The 27,291-nt window shown below is 35.7% G+C and overlaps 1 protein-coding gene across 1 annotated transcript in view; it reads left to right on the top strand.

Moving 5' to 3' along the window:
* cd (peroxidasin homolog cardinal) overlaps positions 1-25,034 on the top strand; it is an 83,621-nt gene extending 58,587 nt beyond the window's left edge. The window contains exons 12-15 of the mRNA XM_085947138.1: positions 992-1,239; positions 9,575-9,744; positions 22,979-24,229; positions 24,729-25,034. Of these exons, the coding sequence (XP_085803264.1) occupies positions 992-1,239; positions 9,575-9,744; positions 22,979-23,211 (651 nt within the window). The 3' untranslated portion in view covers positions 23,212-24,229; positions 24,729-25,034. The remainder of the gene's footprint in view (positions 1-991; positions 1,240-9,574; positions 9,745-22,978; positions 24,230-24,728) is intronic.
* Positions 25,035-27,291: the final 2,257 nt, after the last annotated feature.

Below are 27,291 nucleotides of genomic sequence, written 5' to 3'. Positions count from 1 at the left end.
GTGGAAGGCCAGCGCCTTACCCATTGCACCACGAGAGAAGCCTGATCTTTTAGTTTGACGATTTTCGGTCAAGATTGAACTGATTTGATTGATACCTATCTAGGTACCATATATACATAGATTCCACCTTCTTATCTTATTTCTTTTTATCTGTAGGTACAAAGTTTTCATAAATAATAGAATATTTTCTAACACAATTTCAAAAGTTCGCGTAACTAATACTTGTGATTATAATCCCCACAGTCTAGCAAGTCACTTCGTGAACACGAATAATATAATATCATTGTCGGTCTCCCTCAACGGATTGTTTAATTATTGTTTAATATAACATTTCATGGAAAAAAATAGGTTCTACGTTATTTAAAAGCACCTATAGTATTTTAATATCTTATATAGGTATGCTCTCAACATGAACCAGAGATAGAACATTCATTCAACAAACTGACGTGCCATAACATATTACTATTGGTGATTGATAGTAGTGTTCCAATGATTTACTAAACGTAATTATTTGTAGTATGGCTATGCTAAAAAGCAATGGTTCATTCTCAAGATCTCTCTGTCTTTCTTCGTGTGTCTTCGTCTTCTTTCAATGAAAACAAGTAAATATGACTGAAAAAGTGTGCACTATTTTTATCGGTTCACCCATAATATACCTAAACTATTATGATTTGGTTTAGGCAGGATTTGATAGAATTTTAAAAACTAACAAACACCATCTACATTATACACAATAATATTGTAGTCATAGTTAAACAATAAAACGTTCGACTGATAAAGTCTAGTATGCATTATTTGTCGGATCTTAATAGCCTACCTCCACCCTTCGCCACTAATGTAAGGTTCTGTTGTCTTTTCTTCGGTATCTTAGAGTACCAATAATAGGTCTCGACGTGCCTCGACTACCAAGAGTCTCTAGGCCAATCCACGCCAAACATTATGATGTATTATAATATATTTATAATAAAATATGTATTATTCTTCCCGATAGTTAACAAGCCACCTCTTCAAGAGAGACGAGCCCCTGGACTCCGACAAAAAAGACACGGCCGGCAAAAAGCCATTGTCTCCGTGTGGACTGGACTTGGTGTCGCTGAACATCCAACGAGGGCGTGACCATGGTCTGCCGTCGTATCCTGCATGGAGGGAACATTGCGGTTTCAAGAGGCCAAAAACCTTCAACGATTTTAATGAGGTCATGGATCCTGACTCACTCAAGAGAATATCATCCATATTCAAGTAAGTTTGTTACCTTTCATTTAACGACAATTAACGTCTTCATCAGCAATATTCTTTTACGGAGCTCGAAATGAAGCGGAGCGCGCTGGAGCTCAGCTCCGGTTCATTAAATCCCCGAGATCATCGCTTCGTCTCGTGATAAAGTTAATTTAACCGTCTGAGCGGATTTTTCGGAAAATTATCGAGCGCTCCGATTCGTAATATTTTCCACTTCGAGTGCTGCTTCTAAACAAGTTGGCGGTCATGGCGACTTCGTGGGTCTACCCAAGAAAGTCATACAATATTTACAGACAAAGAAAACTAAAAATTACATACTTCATAATCTATTTTATTATAATGTATTTGCTTTGATTTATCTATCTGTCTGTCTGTAACGCATGAGAGAAAATATATGTAAATGTCTAGGAGAGAGCGAGGCGTACTTATTAAAAGGGGTAAGGTGAGAGAAAACATATGATTTATCTATCTGTCTATCTGTAACGCATGTGAGAAAATATATGTAAATGTGTAGGAGAGAACGACACAGATAGTACATTAAAATTAGTTAGATACACATAAACGTAAACTAACACGTAAATAAAGTAATCGTTTATTTTAATCAAGTCGTGAATGAAAAGAAATGATTGGATAGTCTCATAATAGTTTGACAGATTCTTTCATATTATTAGCACTAGATCTAGGAATATTGACAGGTATTGGCGTTATTGTTATAATTATGATATCCATCGTTTCACATGCGATTTGTCACTTGCTTACACAATAAACTATTCCTCAAAAGCCTCCCAAAGAAACTGGATCATTCCGATAAAACTGTATTATCTTTTTAATCCTCACCTACACACAGCAAGCTACTATTTTATGACTGACACACTTTCGTATTATAATTAAATATATTAATGCAGCGATTTACATACTGGGGGGCGCGCCTCCCTTGGGAGGCGCGGACTGTTGCAAAGGGAGGCGCGAAAAGTTTAACACAATAATGTAGCCACAGTCTTGCAGTTTGCAAGTCCATAGTTTATAAAACGGCAGCTAGTTATAAACTACATAAAAAAATAGTCCTATGTCCTATAAAAGTTAGGTTGTTTACAAACCTGTATAAAGATATGGAGATTAATTTTATTATACGTCATTTCTATACTGTCATGCATGCCCCCCACAAAAGGGGCGGCTAACAGGGCTCCAGCCTGGGGGCCCGGCGTTGCGGATCGACAACCTCACAACACACCACAAATTTACAGATTATTATCATTTTATAATATGTGTCTGTGTGATACAATTTGATGTGGTTGTGTGGTGTGTGTGATTGATGATAATAATTCACATGTAGAATTTTATTTTATAATTATTTGTAGTGTATTTCCTGACTTATAAAAATGGCTACCTATATGGAAACAAAAACGTTTGTTCAATTTTGGTTGAATCGAACTGAAGAATAATATAATACTTTGTCAAGAAAAGCAATGCAAGTAGGTACTGCTAGCATTCGTAACATCATATTTAAAGGGGTGGAGGCGCCAAGATTAGATTGTTTTAAAAGGGAGGCGTAGTAACGTAAAGTTTGGAAACCACTGTATTAATGTATTATATTGTAGGTGTTTTATATTTCACATGGGTACACAATATTTCAAGTTCAACATGAACTATTTAAAATAATCCAACGCCTCTGTTTAATAAATAAAAAAACGAAACATGTTAATAATATTATGTTTATTAAAAATCTGTGAGAATGATTTGTGTGATCGGTTTCCAACTTTTCCAATACAAGGCGACAACGCTTGGCGTGCCAGAGAAAGATGGTCTGTCCATCTTCCAAGTGGACGTTGTGCTCGGATGGACGATAAATATATTTTTTTGACAGCGCGTAGGAATGAATTATTTAAGATGTCGCCTTTTTTTTATCCATACGAATTCTCAAATTAAAATGACATCGTATAGTTTTCCCAGCGTATTTTTTTTTTATAAATCACACATGTTTCAAATGTGAACATCTTTCTGATTATAAACGCGTAACATAACCAGGTTACAACAAATATATATACAAAAAATACTAGATAGGTACTCCTACAAACATCAGACAAGTTTGTATGATTAAGAATCGACGGACATTCGTCTGTGTTTTATGTAAATCCAATGCATAATTATTAGAAAAAGTACCTACTGTTATCTTTTATGTCAAGGGTCGGGGAACTTTTTCGTACAGATATGTACTTATTGACCTAAACTCCTCACTTTTTTCTTAATTGCTACAGACATGGCCCCCACAAGGGGGGTGGCAGGCAACGTTCCCTCTAATTTTAATATTGTGTGTGCGGATCATCAACGCATCTGAGCAGTGGTGAAACTAGAGTTGGTCACCCCGTCACCCGGTGCAGTAAATGTACACACCCCCGACAAACACATACACAATTTTTCCGTTAAAACTTATATTTTTAAGGTGCATGTGTTATATGGTACAGGTTTGTGCATGGGATGGTTTCGTGCATTCGAGCAAAACTAAAATCAGGCAAAGGAAACTTTCTTTTGCAATATTTTTGTGTGAGGACTGTGCGGCGGATGAAAACATGTGTGCGGACACATTTTGGTAGGTGTGTGCGCGCACACCTTAGAGGGAACATTGGTGACATGGCTCTAACCAGGGGGCCCAGGTTCTGGACGGGCCCGGCGTGGTGGATCAACCATATAAGTGAGATAAACACAGATCACAAATTTATTATATTAATTTAAGATTATGGTTTTAAAACATGCAAGTAGTTATGCGATGCAATTTTTTATGATACTAGACAATTCAACAATTCAAGTGGATGTACTAAAAATACTGAAAATGGCTAAAAAATATAGTACTAAATACTCTTAATAACGTTACTGTAGAGCGTCATACTGCCTTTAATCTTAGTGATAGGTAGGGGGGCCTACCAAAGATCCTGGTTGTGGGGGCCATGACTACAGAATTCGGAAAACGTGAAGAGCGTTTAAATTCAAAATAGTTATTAACTGAATAAATAGTTAATAGTAGGTACAGCCTAAAATGTGAAACCCATGTATTATTAAACGATAAATAAACTTTAATTAAATATAGAACACCATAAAATAAAATAATGATTAAACGGCATACAATAAAGACAATAACATAATATTATGTAAAGAATTTCATTGACAACATTTTCAGTTCAGGGCTTGCAGAAATAAATTACGATGTTACGCATTTTGATGACAGCAATTTTGAAACTATATTCGGGGTTCAACCGATGCATACTTTGTTTTAAAATGTATGAGAATGGAAAATTAACCGACTGCTTTTCGAATTTACCAACAGTAAAACCCCGTTAGCAAAACACTATTTTGTCGTTGAACTTTTGAGCATACTAACAAAGAAAATATAATCTAAACACACTGTATTCGCTTCGTATATTAAATAATACTTATTTGTGCAAATGCATATGTTTATTAAGCCTTCATTGGCACCCTATATCTACCCTGCCGGAATAATTTACCCCGGTTCGCCAACTTCTATTCAGTCTATTCTATATTATTATTCACTTCTATAGATGACGTAAAAGGAAAAATATTACCGAGAGATAATAGCTGGAAAAGCTATAATACTATAGATATATATAAAATCGATTTTCAAGTGTCTTTTTTTAACCGTAAACGAGTAAATAACGATAGGCTATTAAATTAGTTATTATCAATGTCTACCATGTCATTTCACTTTGTTATCTATCCACGGACTGTGGTTACCTCATACAGGAAGCGGCGTAATTAATTAATAGACTGTCAGAGGTAAACACTAACATAAAAAGTATATTTACTATGTCCAGATTCAGCTATGTATAATATTTAATGAATTTAATAAATTTCTATAAAGTAGATAATAGTGTATGCAATGTATCAGGGGCACACCAAGTGGGGGTGTTAGGGGTACGAAACACACGGACGGCAGCATTCAGGGGGCGACATGTCCGAATAAAACATTTTTAATGATATTATTAAAAGTACATGTTATCCAATAACACAAAATAAAGTATAAATGGTGCTATCATGCTCTATAGATACTTACTACACTTCTATTTTTATCGGGATTTCGAGACTTCGATGTATCAATTAATATGTATTGCATCACTCACGGCCTGCCGCAGGAATGAGAAAAGAAACTGAGGCGTAGTGCCCCCTTACCGTCACGTAATAGGTTCATTGCACTGTTTGCACAGTAGGAGAATAGTTTGACGGGGATCTCTATGTAACAAAAATGTCAATAATTTTGTTATTCGCGTGTTATTTTATTAATCATCGTGTGTGTGTGTCATAGTTTTTAATGCAAGTATCTCAGAGGGCCTACAGTGAATTAGTTATAAGTGTTATAAGTGTAAGTATAAGTTAGGAGTGATTATCATTTATTGTTTAGAACATGCCAGTTAACATCGTCACTGTGCGTGGTAGGGTACGGTCTGTACCTAATATCTATAAAGATAAATCATGATTTCCTCTCCAATACACAAATAAAATGACAGGGACCTCCCGTGGGGTTATCTTAATAGGATGTTACAAGTATCGGTTGTAAGCCATCCACTCAACATATTATTGTGGTTTGCATGGGTGGGGGCCATGAAGCGGGCCCCCAGGCTAGGATATTTGGCGGGCCCCTCTATCTATAGCTAAGGATAAAGGCAGTGTGACGCTCTACAGTAGCGTTTTCCAAATGGTGTACGCGATAAAATGTGTATATTAAAATTTAGTATTTTGATTATGATAATAACATTACTGAAAGAAAATAGCACCGCTAACAACTTTTTTTTTTACTATTAAAGCAAATTTGTGATGTGTGTTTATATTCTCACTTATCTGGTCGACTCGCCTTGCCGGGCCCCCCCTGAGCCCGACCTCCAGGCTAAGGCCCTGTCAGGCGCCCTTGTGGGGGCCATAGTCGTATGCACTTGACACAAACATACGTATCATATTGATTAAAGTACAATAATTAGTAAATTTGACCCGACTGTGGCACTCTTTGAGAAACTGTATACAATGTGAACAATACCGTCGATCGCCCTTTCCACTGTAATTGATATTTTAGGGCGACGTCAAAAAGAATACTTTATTCGATAGGGGCACCGTGATACAAAAAAGTTTTAAAACTACTGCGATGAAAGAAAGTTTTTCTTCAACATCTTTATTTTTAAAAATAGATTCCGTAGTACCTATGCTATCTAATAATAACATGATATTTTTACGTTGATCGGCCATTGGGTCGACATGATACTATTAAAGATGACCTCACTGGGAGTCAATTCCCTCACACGTCGCCTGTAAACATTTTTTTTAGATTCTGTATGTCTGAGAATTGGCCTTGTGTCTAAACAAAGTGATTTTGATGAACTGATTAATAATATCGCGAACACACCTACATTAGTGGATGTGAAGAGTGGAGACCGAAACTTGTGACACTTTGTAAATGGCACCTAATCGGACAATGAACATAATATGTATCGCGGAGGGATCATTGAGTTGTTATTACCTTGGTTAGGTACTTAAATTGTTCTTGCATCTTATAAATAAATAAATACATTAATACCTATTCAAAGATGTTGAAACCTCTTTATATATGACATCGAATCAAAAAAAAAGGACTACTGGTCCATATGAATTTAGCTATAAGTGACTGCGCATTGCATGTTCATTTGTAGATAATTTCATACTACTGCTATGTCATTTATTTGACAATTTACAGGGCGTATAAAAATACAATCAGTCACGATGTGTAGATAAGCATCCAATAATAAGACACTTCAGCATTATTATTTACTTAAACTTACTTGAAAAATCATTTATAACATGTGTAAAACCGTTTATAACTGCACTAGAACTGCACTAGAGTGAGAAATCACAATGAATATAAAAATGGCTACCGTTGCGTTTGTAAGAAAATCGGAAAGACAACTGAGCGATCGTAATGTTCGCATAGTTTACCAACTTAACGATACTTCATGGGCTTGCAAAATAATTTTAAATGTCATAAAAGAAATTTAATAATGTATTTCCTAGACTCCTTCAATTTATAGTCTAAATCAGGGGTAGTCAACCTTTTTATATCTATCCCCACTTCTGTATCTCGGTTAGTAGTAAAATTTTCTAACCGCCACCGGTTCCACAGTAATGGTGATTTATAAAGTAGGGAAGTAATTTTACTTTATAAAATTTATAAAACAGAGTTACAGCAAGTTAAAGCATATTATAGTAATTACTTACCAAATACTTTATGTCAGTCTTTCGCCAAGTTTGGCAAAATAAATCTTTATAAAACAACTTACTTTAGTTAAATAATATATCTTTTTATTTATACTTTGCATACATAGAAGCACAAAGTCTGGTGACGACGAGGCTCTTCTGTTTGCGGTCGCACTATAACGCCATTTAGAGTCTGTATTCTATAAGCTGGCGTGCCGGTTCCCCCCCCCCCTCGCTTCAGCATCCATATCATTCCCTCCCATTGAAAACTTGCAACATTTGAACGAGATGCTTTCCGTGTGACGTGTACGTCAGTTTATAGAATACATATTCAAGTTTCACTTACCTAACGTGAACACCCATGATAGCCGCGCGGCTTAAGCGTCGTGGGTCCCAGGTTCGAATCCTGGGTCTGAAAGTACACTTATTGTTTTTTCAATTGATGTATGAATCAGAGTATGGACCTAATAGGTTGAGCAAGTGGCTGACATCCATTTCTCGTAAAAAGAAAATCTGTTAATACAAACTTCCACTCTATAGAGGCTCATATGATCGGACATGGTCAAAAAAAAAAGAAAATTGAACTAAACTTATGCGAAGGCGATTCAAATTAATTGTAGTATATTTTCTGAAATTTAAATTGTCACGGGGAATTTTATGAAATGTTTTTAATACCCCTACCGCCCACCATAAAAGCTGAAACGCCCACTAGTTCGAGGTAGGGACCAGGTTGACCACCCCTGGTCCAAATTCTTTGTACCTATCCAAACGACCTTATTATTATTTTGTTCTTCGATAATCTATTTGAAGTTTAGCGATAGAAATGGCTGAATATGATATGTAAAAAGAGATCCATCATATTATGGCAGCAGCTTAAAAAAACTACCGCATCACGCTTCTCGTGCAGTTTAATTTGAAAAACAAAAAAAACTAATAGGTGCGGCGAGAGGCTGTGTGAATTATTTTGAATACATGCCACTGTCTGTACATTGACTTCTCTCACCTGCAAAAATCTGCATGGTCTATTGATAGAAAAATAAGTTATATCTACTACATACGTATCCCTAATAGCGGCAGATAAATATTAAATAAGTTTACTGACTGTGTACTCTAACAGGTTGAACAAATGGCTAACATCCATTTCTCATAAAAATTAAAATCTTTAAATATAATTTCCACCACGCGGAGGCCCATAATATGTTATTCTTAATGTTCAAATACAGTATGATCACGTCACGTACTGTCACATGCCGGTACGGCGACAACTTCAGTCGATGGTTTCGTCATTCCGCAGAATATTTTGAATGATCACTATCTCTATTAATTCAATGATGGAAAGTGCCATCATCGAATTCCTCAGTATTTTGGATTATTATTCATTATTCGTACTAATTTCAATTAATTGTAACAGGTTCTGTGATATTGCATTCATAGAATCATATTTTGAACAGAACCCAACCTGCACACCATAGATAATAGATAATTATTTAATATAAAATCTATAGAAAAAAACTACTAAAATCAAGGAACACGTGATTTTGAGGAATTGATGCAAAAACGTTCATTGAGTCATGCGGGTGTTGATGAAGTGCGCTACGCGTGCGGTGACCTCTTTGTTGTTCTGGTGATTTCGGCAGAATTTACTAACTTTCTAAGGTTTTAAAGGTTCAAATGTGCTTCTGGACGGGAACATCAGTCGTTTGATAACATTTTAAATACCAAGAAAAACAATTGTGACAGCACATAGGTATAACGTGATCATAATATATTTAAACCTTTAGGATCGGACATGGTATAAAAAAAAACTCAAATTTAAATTAATTACATAACACAATAATACTAATTGTATCTGGCAGCAGACCTCTATGCATAAATAATGTGACATGGAAAAGATAAACAGCTTTACTACTTACTAATCCAATTATACACTAAATAAGCTAATTATTGCACCTATACCGTACACGAAAAAAATCTTGAACTCTGCAGTATATCGATATACCTACCTACTTTGTATATCTATCGTCTACCATGCACCTTATCATGTTGCATAACTGTTGACATATTACATTATGCTTTCATTGTGGATTTGTCTAATTTTCTCCTGAACTTCCAGAGACGTCGAAGATGTTGACCTGTACACAGCCTCATTGAGCGAGATCCCCCTACAAGACAGCGTGTTGGGAGCCACTGTCACCTGCTTACTTCTCGATCAGTTTGTGAGACTCAAGCGGGGGGACCGGTACTGGTACGAATCACCTGAAAAGCCGCACGCGTTCACCGAAGGTCAGTCAAAATTAAGAAGTCCATGCAAAACATATGTTTTAAATATTTTGAAATTTACCAACACGATCTTTTTTGGCTCACCAGATACTACCGTACCCGATCTTAAGGCTCTATATTTCTTATTTCCCACTTGCTTTTTAACTATGATGATACGTATCTACGGCAATAAATACAACCATTAAAACAAGCGCTAATCTTCTATTCTTCATTGATTTCTCCTCTACAATGGTTAAAATAAATGCGATCTCCATCTTTGAGACCGCTAACCGAAACAACGAGGTCTTAGGCCCGTTTCAGACGGTACACGGGTGTCGCGCTCGTATATAATAAAGAGGCCTTTGTATTCGAATAAAGGAGACTTTGCATTATGTTTATGAATGCCCCAGAGCTAATGAGTCAACGCGTGTCCGGTACACTTTTCCGTCGGCCGCTACATTCTCAAGCCATCGATACACTTGTTTTTATTACCGCAGCCAGTTTTATGTTCTAATTTATAACCCAAAGTTATGCGTTGACTCATTAGCTCTGGGGCGTTCATAAACATAATACAAAGGCCCGTTTATTCGAATACAAAGGCCTCTTATATTATATCGAGCGCGACACCGGTGTCCCGTCTGAAACGGGCCTTATACTCTCGAACTCTTCAGCCATGATAATCACTTCAACTCTTCCATCGGAGTTCTCCGTTGTATAAAAAAATAATTTGTAGGAGGTGGCATTTTTCACTATGCAACACAGTGCCCTCTACTGTAATAAATAATAATACACAACTGATTTTTCATTATCTGTACCCAATACGGTAATTTCTTATATTGTCTACACCAGCGATTTCCAAACTGGGAGGCGCGGACTGTTGCAAAGGGAGGCGCGAAAATTTTAACACAATAATGTAGCCACAGGTTTGCAGTTTGCAATAATAATTCATAATTCGTTCATAAAACGGCAGCTAGTTATAAACTACATACAAAACAATCGTATAAAAATTAGGTTGTTTGCAAACCTTTATGAAGATAATATATGAAGACTAATTACTTTTATTATACCTCATTTCTATACTATTGTGTATGGCCCCTGCAAGAGGGAGGCTGACAGGGCTCCAGCATGGGGGCCCGGCGTTGCGGATCGACCAGTTAAGTGAGATAGTATTAGTAAAAAAAGTCGCCTGCGTCGCTGTTTCGTTTGCATAATAATAACATTTTATAATATATGTGTCTGTGAGATACAATTTGATGCGATTATGTGATGTGTTTGATTGATGATAATTCACACGTAGAATTTTATCTTATAATTATTTGTAGTGTTTTCCCTGACTAATAAAAATGCTTTGGTATATGGAAACAAAAACCTTTGTTCAATTTTGGTTGAATCGAACTGAAGAATAATATAATACTTTGTCAAGAAAAGCAATGCAAGTAGGTACTGCTACCGTTCGTAACATCATATTTATGAGAAACGGAATTTTCTGCATTAGATGCAATGAAATCCATATATCGAGCCCGTTTAGTAGGAAAAAAGCACTTTGTGTAAAAATGTATTTAATGAAATAAAGGGGGGGGGGTGAACCACTGGTCTACTATTTTGAAGAAATCAAAGTCAAATCGTGTTTGAAAATAAATACTAGCTGCCTTCATATTAAATGATAGACCATACCCACTATTAATTGGAGAGATTATTATTTCATTGAATATACATTATATTTGGTTCCCCTTTTCAACTACGTTATAATTATAATGAACCACCTTGTGATATTTTTTTATGTTTTTCTTTTTCAAGATGTTTATATAATTTATTTAAAGATGACTCTCAAAAAGTTAAAACCATCCACAATAGACTCGAACAAATAATTGGTGTAATGTTAATAATTATTCTTCATCTCTCTTCCCACCCATTCTTTTTTACAGCAGCTGGGTAAGTACGTACTGCCTACTGAATATCATATTTTTAACGATGATCGTATCATTACTCTAGCTCACTCTACTCTTTCTGCATTCAAAACAGCTGTTATGTTCAAATAAAATACATATAGCTAAATTTAGAATACCATTACACCAGATTACCTACTAATTATAATACAGAAAAACACCCGCTCCATATTATACGCCATTAAAAATATGTCAGTAGACTGTAATCTATTGTTGCTGTTTGGATGGGTATGATGAACTCCGGGCACTAACCTTTAATTGATGATGAGCAGAGGAAGTTCCACAAACTTGGGTCCCAGTCACATACGGACACATTACATAATATTATCAACACCGTCCTAGTTCTATGGATTATATTTGACTTATCGAGTATGAAAATAATATATATCTATATATATAATTCATTATGAACAAGAGTAGGGTTGGCGAACCTTTTTAGGTACGCGTGCCGAAATTTCCCAAATATTATTTTTCAACTCTCTGATGTGCCGAGCATTTATGGGGAAAAATAGTTTTTAAAAATTATATTTAAAACAAAAATAATTATGTTCCAGATAACACTCATAAAACATAGCACACATATTTTATCACTTTCTTCAATTGCTCCATACATTTCCGTCCACCAATTTTGAAACTGTCTGCCAGAATTACTACTCCTAGCTTCACAAAAATTTTGTTTCTTATTTGGTGACTCAAAAAGGAGAAGCTTTAACCATACCTATTTTCATTTTTTTAATCAGCCTACATGAAATTCGTTTTCAAATTAACTATGAAGAAGCCCACGCGACCTCGTCGTATCACCTAAATTGTAGGTATTACACCACTCACGCCACTGTAAGAAAGGGAAGATGTGAATCCACACGCCTTAAACTAAGGCGTAGTTTTCTATACCGTCGCGCAGTAGGCTATTTTCACATTGACAGTAGGGAAATAGTTCGACGATGAGTCCAATGAGTGCCCAAAAGAAGACCAAAACCTTTCACGACGAATGGGAAATTGGGTATTTCTTTGTTATGGAGAAATAGAAGTGAAATTATTTTTTAATTTACAACACATCAGTGTCGTCGACCGAATATAATACGAGGGTGGGTCAATAATTCCTTAGAAAAAAGCATTAAAACAGTTTTTATTTTTGTATTTTTTTTTTTATTTCTCAACATAATCTCCTTGGAGCTCAATACACTTGGTTAGACGTTTCTCAATTTTTTTTAAACCGTCAGAAAAATAAGTTTTCGGAAGGTCCTCAAAATAAGCATTTGTCCGATCCATGACTTCTTCATTTGAAAAAAAACGTTGTCCACTTAGCCATTTTTTTAAGTTTGGGAAAAGGAAAAAGTCACTGGGGGCTAAATCTGGCGAATACGGTGGGTGGTCGACCAATTCGAACTTCAATTCTTCAATTTTAGCCATTGATCGTAAACATGTGTGAACACGGGCATTGTCCTGATGAAAGAGGATTTTTTTCCTGTTTAAATGAGGCCGTTTTTCTTCAATTTTGTTTTTTAGCTGGTCCAATAAAGATGCATAATAATCCCCTGTTATTGTTTTTCCTTTTTCCAAATAGTCAACGAAAATAATTTCACGTGCATCCCAAAATACAGTAGCCATAACCTTACCAGCTGATTTTACGGTTTTCGCCTTCTTTGGACATGGTTTGCCTTCGCAATCCACTGCTTTGACTGTTCTTTCGTCTCGGGAGTATAGTGGTGTATCCATGTTTCATCTACAGTCACAAAGCGACGAAAAAATTTATCCGGATTGCGTTGCATGAGCGACAACAGGGCTTTAGAGGCCACCACCCTATTGCGTTTATTGTCTACTGTGAGCAAACGCGGCACCCATCTTGCAGAAATATTTTTCATGCCCAATTTGTCATGTAAAATAGAAATGACGCTACCTTTTGAGATCCCTGTAAACTCAATTATCTCACTCAACTTTAATCTTCGGTCACTTAACACCATATCGTGGATTTTATTGATCATTTCTGGTGTAGTCACCTCTACAGGACGTCCTGAGCGTGGTTCATCCTTTGTTGACGTACGACCACGTTTAAATTCATTTAACCAGTTATAAATAGTTGCAAGTGAAGGAGCAGATATGCCGTGAACTAAATCCAACTCATTTTTTATTTCCTTTGCTGTTAACCCTTGTATATTAAAATGTTTAATAACAGCTCTAAACTCAATTTTCTCCATTTTTCCATTTTCCACAAGCAAAATTTTTTTTTAAATGTACGAGAAACACACAACAACCCGACCAATCTGATTGAAACTTCGCAGCATACTGAATCGGTAGTGCCGCTGCATGAAAACAAACCGCTTACAGTACTAGTCGCGCCACCTGTCGGCTTTTCTAAGGACTTATTGACCCACCCTCGTACCTACGTTATTTAAAGTTGAAGAATGGCAATGTGAGGTAGTGGATCACTGCTAGTTTTGATACTTTATCGCACATATTTGTGGATAACTGATAGCAATTTAAAAAAAGTCATTATACAGTGTTTTTTCCCCGACCATGTCCGATCCTGATAGGATCATGTGGGCCACCACAGAGTAGAGGTTTGTATTAACAGAGTTTGTTTTTTTTTACGAGAAATGGATGTCAGCCACTTGCTCAACCTATTAGGTCCATACCCTTACACACACAAATTGAAAAACAATATGTGTACTTGCCAGACCCAGGATTCGAACCTGGGACCCACGGCTTTATAGTCCAACGCTTAAGTCGCGCGGCCACTGTGGATGTCTACACACTTGTGGGCCACAGTCTTAGGTAAGGTTAATTTTATAGTGTAGATAATTATATGTAGATAAATAGGTTACAAAGAAAGTCTACGTTATCATAAATGTTATAATATTCTCAGACAGATTTCGAGCTTGCCCTCTACGAGTATTTTAAAAATATCGGGTATTTTATTTGTAACTGTAATACACCATTTATTTTATTCAATCACCTAAAAATAATGAATTCTGCCACTAAACATAATAGACATTTAACATTTCTAGACATTGACGGCAGATCTAAGGGGTTGCCAAGAATCCATTGCTATTTAGTAAAAAGTTCATCGAACTTTGTGATATTGACTACCATCACGAAGATCTAACGAAATTAAAATATTATTATTATACATACATTATTTTTTAGATCATCTTACAATCTATCTTTATACATAATTAAAATTGAAATTGTTGAGATTGGCACGTCTTACCCACTATATGGAAGAATCGAGGATTCTCAATTACCGCGATGATTATGCTTGTCAAAACGTTAGTGTTCTCCATATCTTTTAAATGCTTTGAATCGTGGAGCCTGAGGGCAAGAGGACGCAAGGCAAATGATGCCTTTAAAATGATAGATAGACAATGAATGCTTAGAATTCTTTGGGCAGAACAAGGAATGAACCAAACAAAAATATCGAGACAATCAAAATATAGCATTTCAGTCAACAATATCTTTTAGACATCTAGACTTTTCGTTGACCAGAGAATCTGACGAGACCTGCGGTGATTCTCTTGAAGCAGATTACGTAATCGATAACATAACCACGTGTACCTACACACAAAACAAACCACAATTATTATTGTGTCATCATTGTCGTTTTCATTAATGATTATTTTTAGTTAGAGGATGCGATTCTAGGAAAAGATACATTGATATGTTTATTAAGTAGGTAGGTATTTTGGTAGTAGGAATTTATGGTATTTAATATATTTTTATCGTGGGAGCATCAAACTCAGTCAATGCCTCGGACCTCCACGTTTCTATACTTGACACTGAATGAGAAAGGTGATTTTGATGACTTTGGTACTGTGGACAACCTTTCCTCGACTAGTTGAGAAGTGGGTGGGGGGGAATTAGAAGGGGATGCTGACAGGGTTCAAGCTCGGGGACCCACGCTCAGGGAGGGGAGGCCCGGCGTGGCTGGTCAACCAGCTATGTGAGATAAACACACATTACAAATTTGCTATAGGTAATAGTAAAAAACAGCGCTATTTTACTTCGAGAGTACCTACCTACCAACTATGTAGCTAAAAATCGCTAAATATTATACACTGAATACCCTTAACCCTGGGGTTCCGTGGAAATCACTTGGGGAACACTACTGTATAAAATCACACTGCCCTCAACCTTAGCGATAGATAAGGGGGCCCGCTTCAGGATGTGGGGGCCATGGGGTGGAGTATTGGTTGCGAAGAAGATGGTTGCATTTTAAAGTGGCCACAGTCCTGAGGGAACTACCAAGCAGAAATAATTAATAAAACGTACCTCAATTAAACAGTTGAGTACAGATTTTTAAATCTATATTTATCATAAATAGTGCAAAATAATATTATAGGTTACATACTCGAGAGTAGATTCGTATTTCCGTCATTACAAATTAATCTGTGTTGTCTGTCTAAATGGAAAATCTCAATTAGATTACTGAATAAGGTAGACTGGCTTACCTGCGGCAAAGTTGAACTTGTGTCGATACCTCGATATGGCATTCAAAACCAGCCGACCCAAACTGGGCGTCACACAAAATCACGGAAACGGCAAAGAAATAAACTATACCTACCTACGGACGCGAAGAATGTCGGGTTCCGGAATCCAATCGAAGAGTGAATAATTTATTAAGATACCTACGTTCACGTTGCACGATGACTGGAATATATTTTTAGCTGCATTTTAAGATGCCGGCTGGAAAAAAGAGTAAACCATGAGGAAATGAGTTGCCATCACTATTATTATTCCAGATATTTGCGGGACGCTGAAATAGGGCATCGTGTTTTTTTCGTATGTTTTCACGGAATGCATATTTAAAAAAAATCTACAACGCACTATTTTCTGCTGGAATATCTAATTCCGTTATTAACTTTTTCATCGCATTTACCTGCTGAAAGTTTTACTGTTCAGCAAACGTTTTAATATTTTTATTCCGAACTCATAGATTAAATAAAAACTCCCGTACTATTCGATATTTTTACTGTTATGAGAGGGAGGTCTCAATCAATATAGATGGTAACTATATGGACAATATGCAGTGGGTAAACTTTGTCTGCTATACGTATTTGTTTTCATTGAACTAAGAATACAAATTATTGCAGATGGTGCTGGTTAGTTTTTAAAAATTCAATTAAACCCTGCGTAACCAAACCATAATAGTTCAGGTATGCTATGGGCGATCCGAAAAAAATACTGCACACTTTTTTTAGTCATACTTTTGTTTTCATTGAATTACAGATGGTTTTGGTTAGTTTTTTTTTAATTAATTAAACCCTGCCTAGACCAAACTATAATATATAAAAAATATTCTTCCATCTATAATATATCTAAAACTATGTATGGTTTAATGGAATACTTTTGGATATTTTATATAATATAATATAAACGAATGTTTTTTGACTATGATCTACTATGGCTTAGATTAGGTAGGCTTTAATTGAATTTAAAAAACCAACACTATCTACACATTGTAGTATTAGTTCAATAAAAACACATAATTTGACTGACATAGTTTAGTATGCACTATTTATGTCGGATCTTGACAGCCTACCCACACTCTTCGCCACCATATTGTCAACTAACGATGGCAAGCGACCTAGTCCGCGTGAAATACGAAAATTAAAAGTTGATAGATTTATAGACTTACAGTGATTGTTCAATGAGATAGACAACGGTTGGGTCACCTCCCTCTCACACCTCTACCGAGCCATTCCATTTCTCTGAATTTTCAGTCAGTGTAATTACACCACACACTCTAATCAGCGATTGGATATAGGCGCGCACTCCTCTATCCACCGCACCACTCTAGCATTGCTATCTGACCTCTCGAGTCTCGAGTAGTTAATCGGGATGAATTGTTGCAAAAGTGTTATGTTATAGCTTCGGCATTTTATTGAAAATCCTACTAAATATTTTGTATCAACAATGTAGTCTATAAGCCGTGCATTTATTTTAATACCTATATGGTGGTACGTCATCAATGTGGACCCAACATTCTGAAGCGGGCCCCCAGGCCAAGATCCTGGGCATTTTTTTAGCCCTCTCATACGATGTAAAAGTATGCACTATGAACGAGACTTCATGCAAATGAATCCAGTCTTTTGAGATTTTGTGTATATCCCTTATTACTTTCGCAGGGGTTCTTTATGGCATATCCTCTTTTCATACCAAGACAGTATACTCTCTACGCGAACTGCGGCTGTGATCGTGTCTACCATCACTCGTTGCGACGTGTTTCAGCGAATAACTGTCTTGCCCGCGGTGACATAATTCCGAAAGATCACAACCTTGTTATTCTGGCCATTGGTCTCAAAGTTGACCGCTTTGATTGATTGCTAACTTCGTAGAGGAGGCGGAAAGTAGATCATAGACAATAATCAAATCGTGTAGAATTGAAGATGAAGCGACGTGTCTAAGTAAATGACTTAAAAATTACAATTGCAATATCTCTGTTTTATATGTAAAATACACAAATATTATGCTAGCATTATAATATCTTATCTTAAAGTGTTTATCTGTGTTTGCTTAATTTTATTACGATTTTAACACATTTTTTGGCAAAACAATAAAAGCTAGGTACCTATTACGTACACAAAAATTTCTGGCAGTCTTTTTTTGTCGTATTAAAAAAATTCATAAAATCGATTTTTAGCCCACAAATTACACGAATGGATCATCTCACGCTCGAAAGTCATTATTGTTTGGAAATTTTAAGTAATATTACGAGACATTCTTGAAAATATTCAGATTTCTTTCAGAATGATATAATCGGTAAACTTGCTTGTCTTTCTATAGGTCATTAGCATCGCACACTTTTTTTATATCGTGATAAGAAAATAATATGTTTCTTGACTATTTTTTGTAAGCCAGCGGCAAATAAATTTTGAAAATAGCCGATAATATACTGGATTATTTGTTAGTATTGTTAGATTAGGTAAAAACATAACAAGGCATTGAGAACATAACATTGTTGATAATTGCAAAAGTGCAGGCCAAATTTTAGTGGATTTTTTTTACATATAACTACCAGCGTTGCCAACTTAGCCAGATCTAGTATTTTTCGATAGACGCTAGCTTGTAAAAAATATATCTAGCTTATGGCGTTTTTATTAGCGTTTTTTATGCAAAAAACACAATGAAACAATATGAGCATTCTTGGCGTTATTGAGATATATTGCTAATTTATATTTTTTATAATTTTTAGTAGGTACTTACCTTTTACTTTACTTTTCATAGGTACTGTTTTTGTGATACTGCATATATTTATTTCTTCTTTACACTGTTTCTTTATTTTTAAATGTCATGTTGTGAACGTCTTAAATGTATAATTTGTAATGTTTACGGTACCTATGTAAAAATAAATAAATTTGAATTGAATGGTATCTGATATTATAATTCAATGTGGCATCGGATTGATGATTATCGGGGATTCCACTCTCTGGCATTACATAAACACAAAATCTAGCGTATTTCCTGCTTGTTTTCGTACCCCGTCTGGCATGTTTCTGTCAACGACAATTATTGACAACACTGATAACTACTTACTTTATCCTCGTAATATTCTGTAATCAGAATGAATAGACATTTAAAACACATTACATATTATTCTTTCACTGCCATTGAGAATTTATTAATCTTACATAGTATTATGATAAACAGCATTTTATTTGTAGCCTTGCAGTCTCCTCGTGCACGTACACACAAAATTAACAATCATTTTTTAGGCACGATAAGAAATTGTTATATTGTTAGTCAGTGGTAGCGAACCTATGGCACGCGTTTGAAGAGAGAAAAAATACCTATAATAATAATAAATGACAGATCGCATTGCATAAAAATAACACGCAAATAGTCCTTTAAGAATTACGTTTAATGTAAATATGTATATAATTGCATAGGTCGTTCCTTAGGCTTTATGCGCCACATAAATTATTATCGGACTAACGTCATCAGGCGGTGGTTGATGCCGCGCCGCGAACGTCTAGTTTTTATTGATTTACAATGGTTTGAGACCACTATAGGGAGAAAATGCCTCATCTGATCGGAGCAATTCTGGTGTCAATTTGTGAGCAAAGAACCAAACTAATTTATACATTATCTCATTTAGTGCGGACACCGCGACTGGCGCGTTCGCGTTACCTGACCATTAGATATAATTAACATGCTATTTAAATGTGGTAATTAAAAATTAATTAACAGGGTAATTGTGTTACAAACAATTTCATTTCTGCCAATAAAAAATGGCTGGACTAAATAAGAAACAAAGACGTGGTGGAGCTAGTAGTAGTAATTTTGGCAGACATTTTCTAAATTGGTGCTCCGAAATGTATGGCGTAATTGAAAAAGGCGATAAAGCCATATGTACGCTATGTTCTATCAGTGTAATCTACAACGTCATCACTTATTATATAGAATTCTTAAAAACTATTTTCCCCATGAAAAACTGCTCGGCACGTCAGACAGCAAGTTGAATAATAATATTTGGGAAATTTTGGCACGCGAACGTAAAAAGGTCCGCCGACCCTGTTGTAGGTAGACTGATCTAAAAAAGTACTTAATAATCATTAAGTTCGTATTAGTTAGTATTCAGTTGAAACTGTACTAAAGTGCAAAAAATACTCGTACACACGTAATGTCTTAGCGCAGTGGTTTCCAAACTTTCACGCCTCCCTTTTAAAAAAATCTAATCATGGCGCCCCCCCCCCCCCTTTATTTCATCTTTTTAAACTACTAAATACAAAAATGAAATAAAAAAACTTAATTATAAAAATAAACAAGGTTTTACTGCTTTTATTATATTCATTTTTAAATTAATTTGTTTTTCTTGCGATGGATGTGTTTGTTTGTTAGCACAAAGTGTTATTTTTCTACTAAACGGGATCGATATTTGGGTTTCATTGCAGCTAATGGAGAAAATCCCATTTCGAATAAATATGATGTTACGAATGTTAGCAGTACTTTACTTATTTATAACTTGCAATGAATTTATTGACGAAGCATTAACAAAGAAGAACAGATGAAACAAAGTAGCGCCGTAGGCGACTTTTTTTTTTACTATAAGAGTAAATTTGTGATGTGTGTTAATCTCACTTAGCTGGGCAACCCGCCACGACAGGCCCCTCCTATGCCTAGGCCCCCAGGCTCGAACCCTGTCAGCCCCCCTTGTGGGGGCCATGGATTCTATATCCACGTGAACTTATAAATAAATAATGTGAAAAGTGCATTAGAAAACTACACACGTTCTCAGTAAATAGATTTTTGTTTGCTTCAATATATCTGGCGCAGAAATCTTTTAAAAGTGGAAACATGACGAACTTATTTTTTTGTAATTTTGATTTCCAATATTATGATTTTTATATCATTTATAGAAGTGCAAACCTGAGGCTACATTTGTGTTAAACTTTTCGCGCCTCCCTTTGCATTACTCTGCGCCTCCCAGTTTGGAAATCGCTGTCTTAGCGTATGTACGTTACACCTTTTAGATATTTTAACATCATTAATATTATTTTCGCGAAGCATTGCCAGTCTACATTAGAAAAGTATATGTGAACAATATGTGAACATGAAGCAATACGCAAACATAAGCCTTGTCATGTCATGAAAAGAGTTTGATTTACGGCTATTTCTGGCACTTGTTTAATTTTGTTAATTATATAGACTGAATATTATTGTTCTGTTACACATACATATTTCAATAATTTATTATTGTAAGCCTACTTACCTGCATAAATGAAAAAAAACAGGTGTGATTTTGCCGGCAACTTACTTTTAATTAGACAAGAATGTCTTGAATTTTATTGACTAAATTCACACATGTGACTCAGTGATTAAATAATGAGACACATTTACTAAATGCTAAACTTTAATGGGAATATATATGAAATTATACTACTAGTAGTTCACCCTGTCACGCCCCAGCGTTGGGGCATAGGGCAAGCACAAGTTCGCAATACTTCCCTCGGTCCCTCGCCAACTCTCGCGCCTCCCGCCATATCAGACCTGCAGCGCGTAGGTGGCTCTTGCAGCACCGCTGCAGGTTGATGGAGGGCCGCACTCTCTGGCGGCATCCGGAACATATGTTCCAGCCACGTGAAGCGTCTCTTCGTGATTACCTCAATCACCGAGGCGGCCGTGTCCGCTCACGAGCTAGAGTATTTGTAACGCGGTCGTGCCAATGCACTCCTAAGATTTGGCGGAGACATCGATTCTCAAAGCTCAAAAGCCGAGACCTTTGAAGCTTTGCAAGATACGAGTACCATACGTATTACAAGAAGCCATACGTATTACATATTATAATATTTACCATGGACTACACGAAAACTGGTTCAATGAAACGAATTCAATTTCCATCAAATACTATTTATTATTATTATTATGTTTGTGATTTTTAAAATATAAATTATAATTAAGTCCTTAAATTGTATTTTATTTATTACATATGTTTTACGTTTGAAACATACCTTTCTATATTCTAAAATAATTAAAATAAATGAGGGTTTTTATTGACTTGTTCGGCTGGGCGAACTTTGAAAAGGGCGGTGATCAATAACATTTAAAAACATTAATATCTACATAGTATTTATACTGTACCTACTTAAAAACTTTTTTTTTGTGATTTTACCGTTGACTGCGACTCGCTGTCATATCGCCTCTTCTCTTCTAGAAGGGGATCCGTCGATCAGGTCCTCACTCCTATTCTGTTAAATAACTTTAAAATTTGCCTAGCTCTTCCGTCTTACCCACCGCCAGGACACCCTTCAATTCGTCGACATTCTCATAGATATCTGCAATTCGCAGCTGTACTCCGTGAAGTTTATATTTAGGGGATTGTAGTGCTATATATACAATGTCCTCTAAAACATGACATTCATCGCAGAGCTGCGATTCGCTTCTTCCCATGAGGACATCAAATCTTTTGCCCATAGTGTGCCCTATTCTTAGCCTCAGTATTAACTTAAGCTCATTCCTCGTCAAAGAAGACTCTACAAACCAGGGCACCTCTCGTGGTGATGGTAGAATAGACTTACTCCATTTCCCCTTTTCTAATGATGCCCTATGGTGAAAATCTATCCACATACTTTGGCACATTTTCTTTATAGCCTCATTCCAGTCCAGGTTTTCTGGTATCCACTGATATGAAAACTAATTGTTGACCACTCTTATGCAATTCATATTTCACACATATGTACGGGGCGGGCCTGGTCTAAATTGCTATAAAAAATCATTGCGGGTCCTACTGCACGACTTAAAATGATAATATCAAGAAATTATTATCTATTTTGTATAAATTCTTCGTATAAATATCTACTTTTTATTTTTAATTTTAGAACAATTGAACGAGATTCGCAAGACAACTCTGGCGAGCATAATCTGCGACAACGGCGATTCGCTGAACATGGCCCAGCGCTACGTAATGAGGAGTGTTGGCGCTGACAACCCACTCCTGAACTGTTCGTCCATCGATAGCCCTGACCTTGTCTCATGGACGGAGCGACCTGCGAGGATATCGTTGACATCTTCAGGAGCAAACGTCGCAGTCATCGAGAAAGACATATCGTGAAAAAAATACGTCACATTCTTTTCTTGATCTAAATAAAATAATATCGAAGATTTCATCGTATGTTTAAATATTATTTATTGCAGACGTATTCGCAGAACCGATTATTTTTAGATTCTATTCTTACACGCACCTTTCGTCTATTTTAAGCTCATTCCATAATGTCTAGCATATTCAGTGGAAAAGACAGTAGGTGCCTACTTACTGTCAAGAGTGACAACATCGCACGGTTCCTAAGTATCGATTTATATTATATTTTTAGCATGGCAAAGCGTTTGCTAAAATTTGGTTTAAATCAGCAGTGATCAACAATCAACACACGTAGATAATCAACTATGATAATTAGATAGCTAGGCTTTTAGAAACCTATCATATATTGACGAGGTTGATCTGGCGACTTTTTTTTAACGCTTGTGTTATTTGTATTTGTGACAAGGAACATGTGACAAGGAACAAGGGATCCACAGTTCAAAAGCATTGCCACCAACGATAAGGCTACCATTATCATTTGTAAGAGGTAGGGTGAAATTCCCGTCAATAATAAAATTATAGATTATAAGTAGGTACCTGTTATACGCTTAGAATCTGATTTGATAATAATACAACAGCGATAGCTAGGTGGTAGTTATAGGGTTCCATGATTAAACAGAACATGATATAAAAGAACATGATAAAAAAGAACAGCGATATAATATGACTATGACCTTTCAGGAAAAATATAATATTTAATATTGAAATTGTTCTATCTCTATAATATGTTGTAAGTATAGATTTTTAATAAAAAAAAAAATTAAATCAAATTATATTAGTTCTGCATTCCTAATCGCTGGAAAGCCTCAATTATACGGGACTCAACTTCGTGTTGCCGGCAAGCTAGGTAATATAGTCCAGGATCCCATAGACTTTTCGTATACATAATATGCGGAACGCATTCTGACAATTGGAATAGGTTCTAGGAGTCACAAAGATATATAATGTCGATGTTGCCAGGCGATATTAGTGGTAATTTTTTTTTATTGAGGTTTTAATTTTTTTCTTATAACCCACCAAAAATGTTAGGATCCTCCTTGGCTTAAATTATCTTATTTAGTAGCATTTTTGTATGGAATCACCCAGTTTGTTTTTTTTACTATATCTATGCATATGACATTAGTTTTGGTATTATGGTTAATCTAGAAACAGTGTAGGTTGCATATATAGGAAGGTGAATACTAAATAAAATAATTTAAGCCAAGGAGGATCCTAAGAATCGATAATTTTGAACACATTGCACTACCCGCTATTTTTATTTTATCAAATGGGACGAACCGTTCTACGACCATACCGATAGCATGGTACAATTATTGCATTTTCAATCAATCCCTGATTCGGTCGTGGTTTTATTGAAGAACTCGGAACAATTTTTGGTGGGTTATAAGAAAAAAAATTAAAACCTCAATAAAAAAAATGACGACTAATATCGCCTGGCAACATCGACATTATATATCTTTGTGACCCCTAGAGCCTATTCCAATTGTCAGAATGCGTTCCGCATATTATGTATACGAAAAGTCTATGGGATCCTGCACTAATATTATATCTCATTTTAACCAATCTAGTATGTTCAAAATGCTTGGGTGACTAATCTACACCGAAATAATAAGTTTAAAATAATAATTCTGTGGGTGCATGATTAGTATTTGATTACCAAAGCCAAGCAGATAAATTGAGGTTTTTGCGCCGAATGGCCAACATGCAGTGATTATAAGTATATTAAATATTTATATATATTTGGTTTATAAACTTAAGTTTTATTACTAAGTATTTAATTAATAAATAGATACGACAAAACGAATGTTTTATTTTTCCCCTGGCTGTTCTATTTTGTCACTGTTCTGTTTTTTCATGTTCTGTTTTGTCACCGTTCTGTTTCTTCATCTCATGTTATATCATGTTCTGTTATAGTTACTGAAATTCACAGAAAATTTGCCGACAATTATTGACCGCAAAAATCACAGGTTTTTTTATAATTTCTTTGTTTACTTCATGGATAAAAAGTAAAATACACTAAAATAATTACCTAACTATATAATTTACTATAAACTCTACGCATTCAAAAGTATGTATGTATTATCAATCGTTCTTTTGTGGTGAGATGTGTGAAAGTGGTCAATAGACGTTTTATAGTGTCATACCTAACTTAGTGTTACTTTTGTTTTAATTAAAATGTGAATATGTCCGCGCGGTCAATAATTGTCCGGGTACCTAGATACGAATTATCTTTCTGACTTAAAAACATATGATACAAAATGCCGACATCCGAACCCAATGCCCATGGCTGTTTTTATGGTTACCCCTAATATATACGTACCTAACACTTATCAATATACATAGTTAACATGTAGTTATAATATTTAAGTTTTGCAGCCAGGAATTTTCTATAAATACAAACATATCATAATTTAACGGTAAACAACATACGTGCTTCTGTCTTACAATATTTGGAAGCTATCCACTTTTCTGCTCAATAAAACAAAACGACCTGTTATGTTTTCTACCAACGTACATAGCGTCGATACAATGTGATGTTTACTCGGATTTGAGCTTCAATGGAATACATTTCTTTACTATCAAGAGACAGGGGTGCCAACACTAAAAGCAAACATAAGATAAGGCCACATAGGCAGGTGCCTTGCTTGGTGGCTACGTGCTAGGTGACACAGCGAACGGACGCACACTATACTCTCGCAATGGCCCAGGGTTGCGAACCGTACTATAATTATAGTATTTGCACTATAATTTTGGTCCGCGTACTATGTACGATATAAAACAGGTAGGTATAGTACGCTCAAAATACTATAATTTTGAATATCGGTAAAAAATATGTAAAAAGTACTAAAATTTCGATATTTCCATTAGATAAATTCGTGCAAAGTACTATAATTTCGCAATATAAGTAGATTTGGAGAAAACGTAAAAAAAAATGCTCGAAAAATGTAAAAAAATCCCTTGACTGGTAAAAAATTAAATTTCTTGAATTCTTCGGTAAGCATTTTTGGTCGGAAGAGGTACCTAAAAAAAGGGGTCTCGGAGTTTCTCAAATTACCCGTTATTTTTTTTCTGAGAAACAAAAAACCTATACATTTTCAACAGATTACAACGCGTACTATATTTTTCCCCCAAATACTATAATTTTGGAGGTTCTGTACTATAATCCCACTTTGAAAAGATGGCAACACTGCAATGGCCACACTGCACGCTTCTCGCCTCGCTACGTGATTATTAGTCACCTAGTGAGTCTCCCGGCGAACAAACGTGTTAGTTTTTATTGTGTCACCTAGTGATTTTGCAAGATGGCGGATGTTTCTTCAGAATGACAAACGTCAAACACCGTATATTCTGAGGCTATGAATAATGAACGCATGGGATGAATAATTCAATTATTGACATTATACACCCAACAAGTTCGAATTTGAGACTCTCGAAATTTTAAACTTAAATTCTCTGTGAGAAATGGCTTTCTGGTTAGTTTTGAGAGTGACATATCGTTGTTGACTTGAGCGCTACCAAATGTCAAATGAATTTGTACCTAAGCACGTAGCGTGCAATGTGGCAGTAGTGTTTTTAGTAGACAAACATAGCACCTAGCTCAGCACTGGCGAATCACCTACCTATGTGGCCGAAGCCTAACGTTAGGGATATTTGAATACCTAGTTTTAGATTATTTGTAAGGAACTATTCATATTTATTATGTAGTTGTATTGAGAAAATGTCCGTCGGATATCCAATGTACCGGCTATTTACTACTTTCGTCATCTATTCTACCATTCCACAATTATGTTATTGTATTTTTTTATAATAAATATGTGAATAGCAAGAAAACCAGATGTTTTATTAACATTTTGAAAATAAATTGGTAGGTACAGACAAACTTATTTGAAGAACGGTCAAAAATGGAACTACGAATTACCATAATGGACGCCATATTGGAAAAGTCATTCGAATGTCAGATTCTGTCCAGTTGCGAGTCTTGATTGGGTAGTTTTCGACTGTGGCTCCCCCATCAATTCTTCAGATAAGTTTGTCGGACTGTATCTATTATTA

This window comes from Rhyacophila brunnea, unplaced genomic scaffold, assembly GCF_057557595.1.
Source record: "Rhyacophila brunnea isolate RB1 unplaced genomic scaffold, BYU_Rbru_1.0 scaffold_2, whole genome shotgun sequence".
Taxonomy (NCBI): Eukaryota; Metazoa; Arthropoda; class Insecta; order Trichoptera; family Rhyacophilidae; genus Rhyacophila; species Rhyacophila brunnea.
This window is presented reverse-complemented; position numbering and strand designations above follow the sequence as displayed.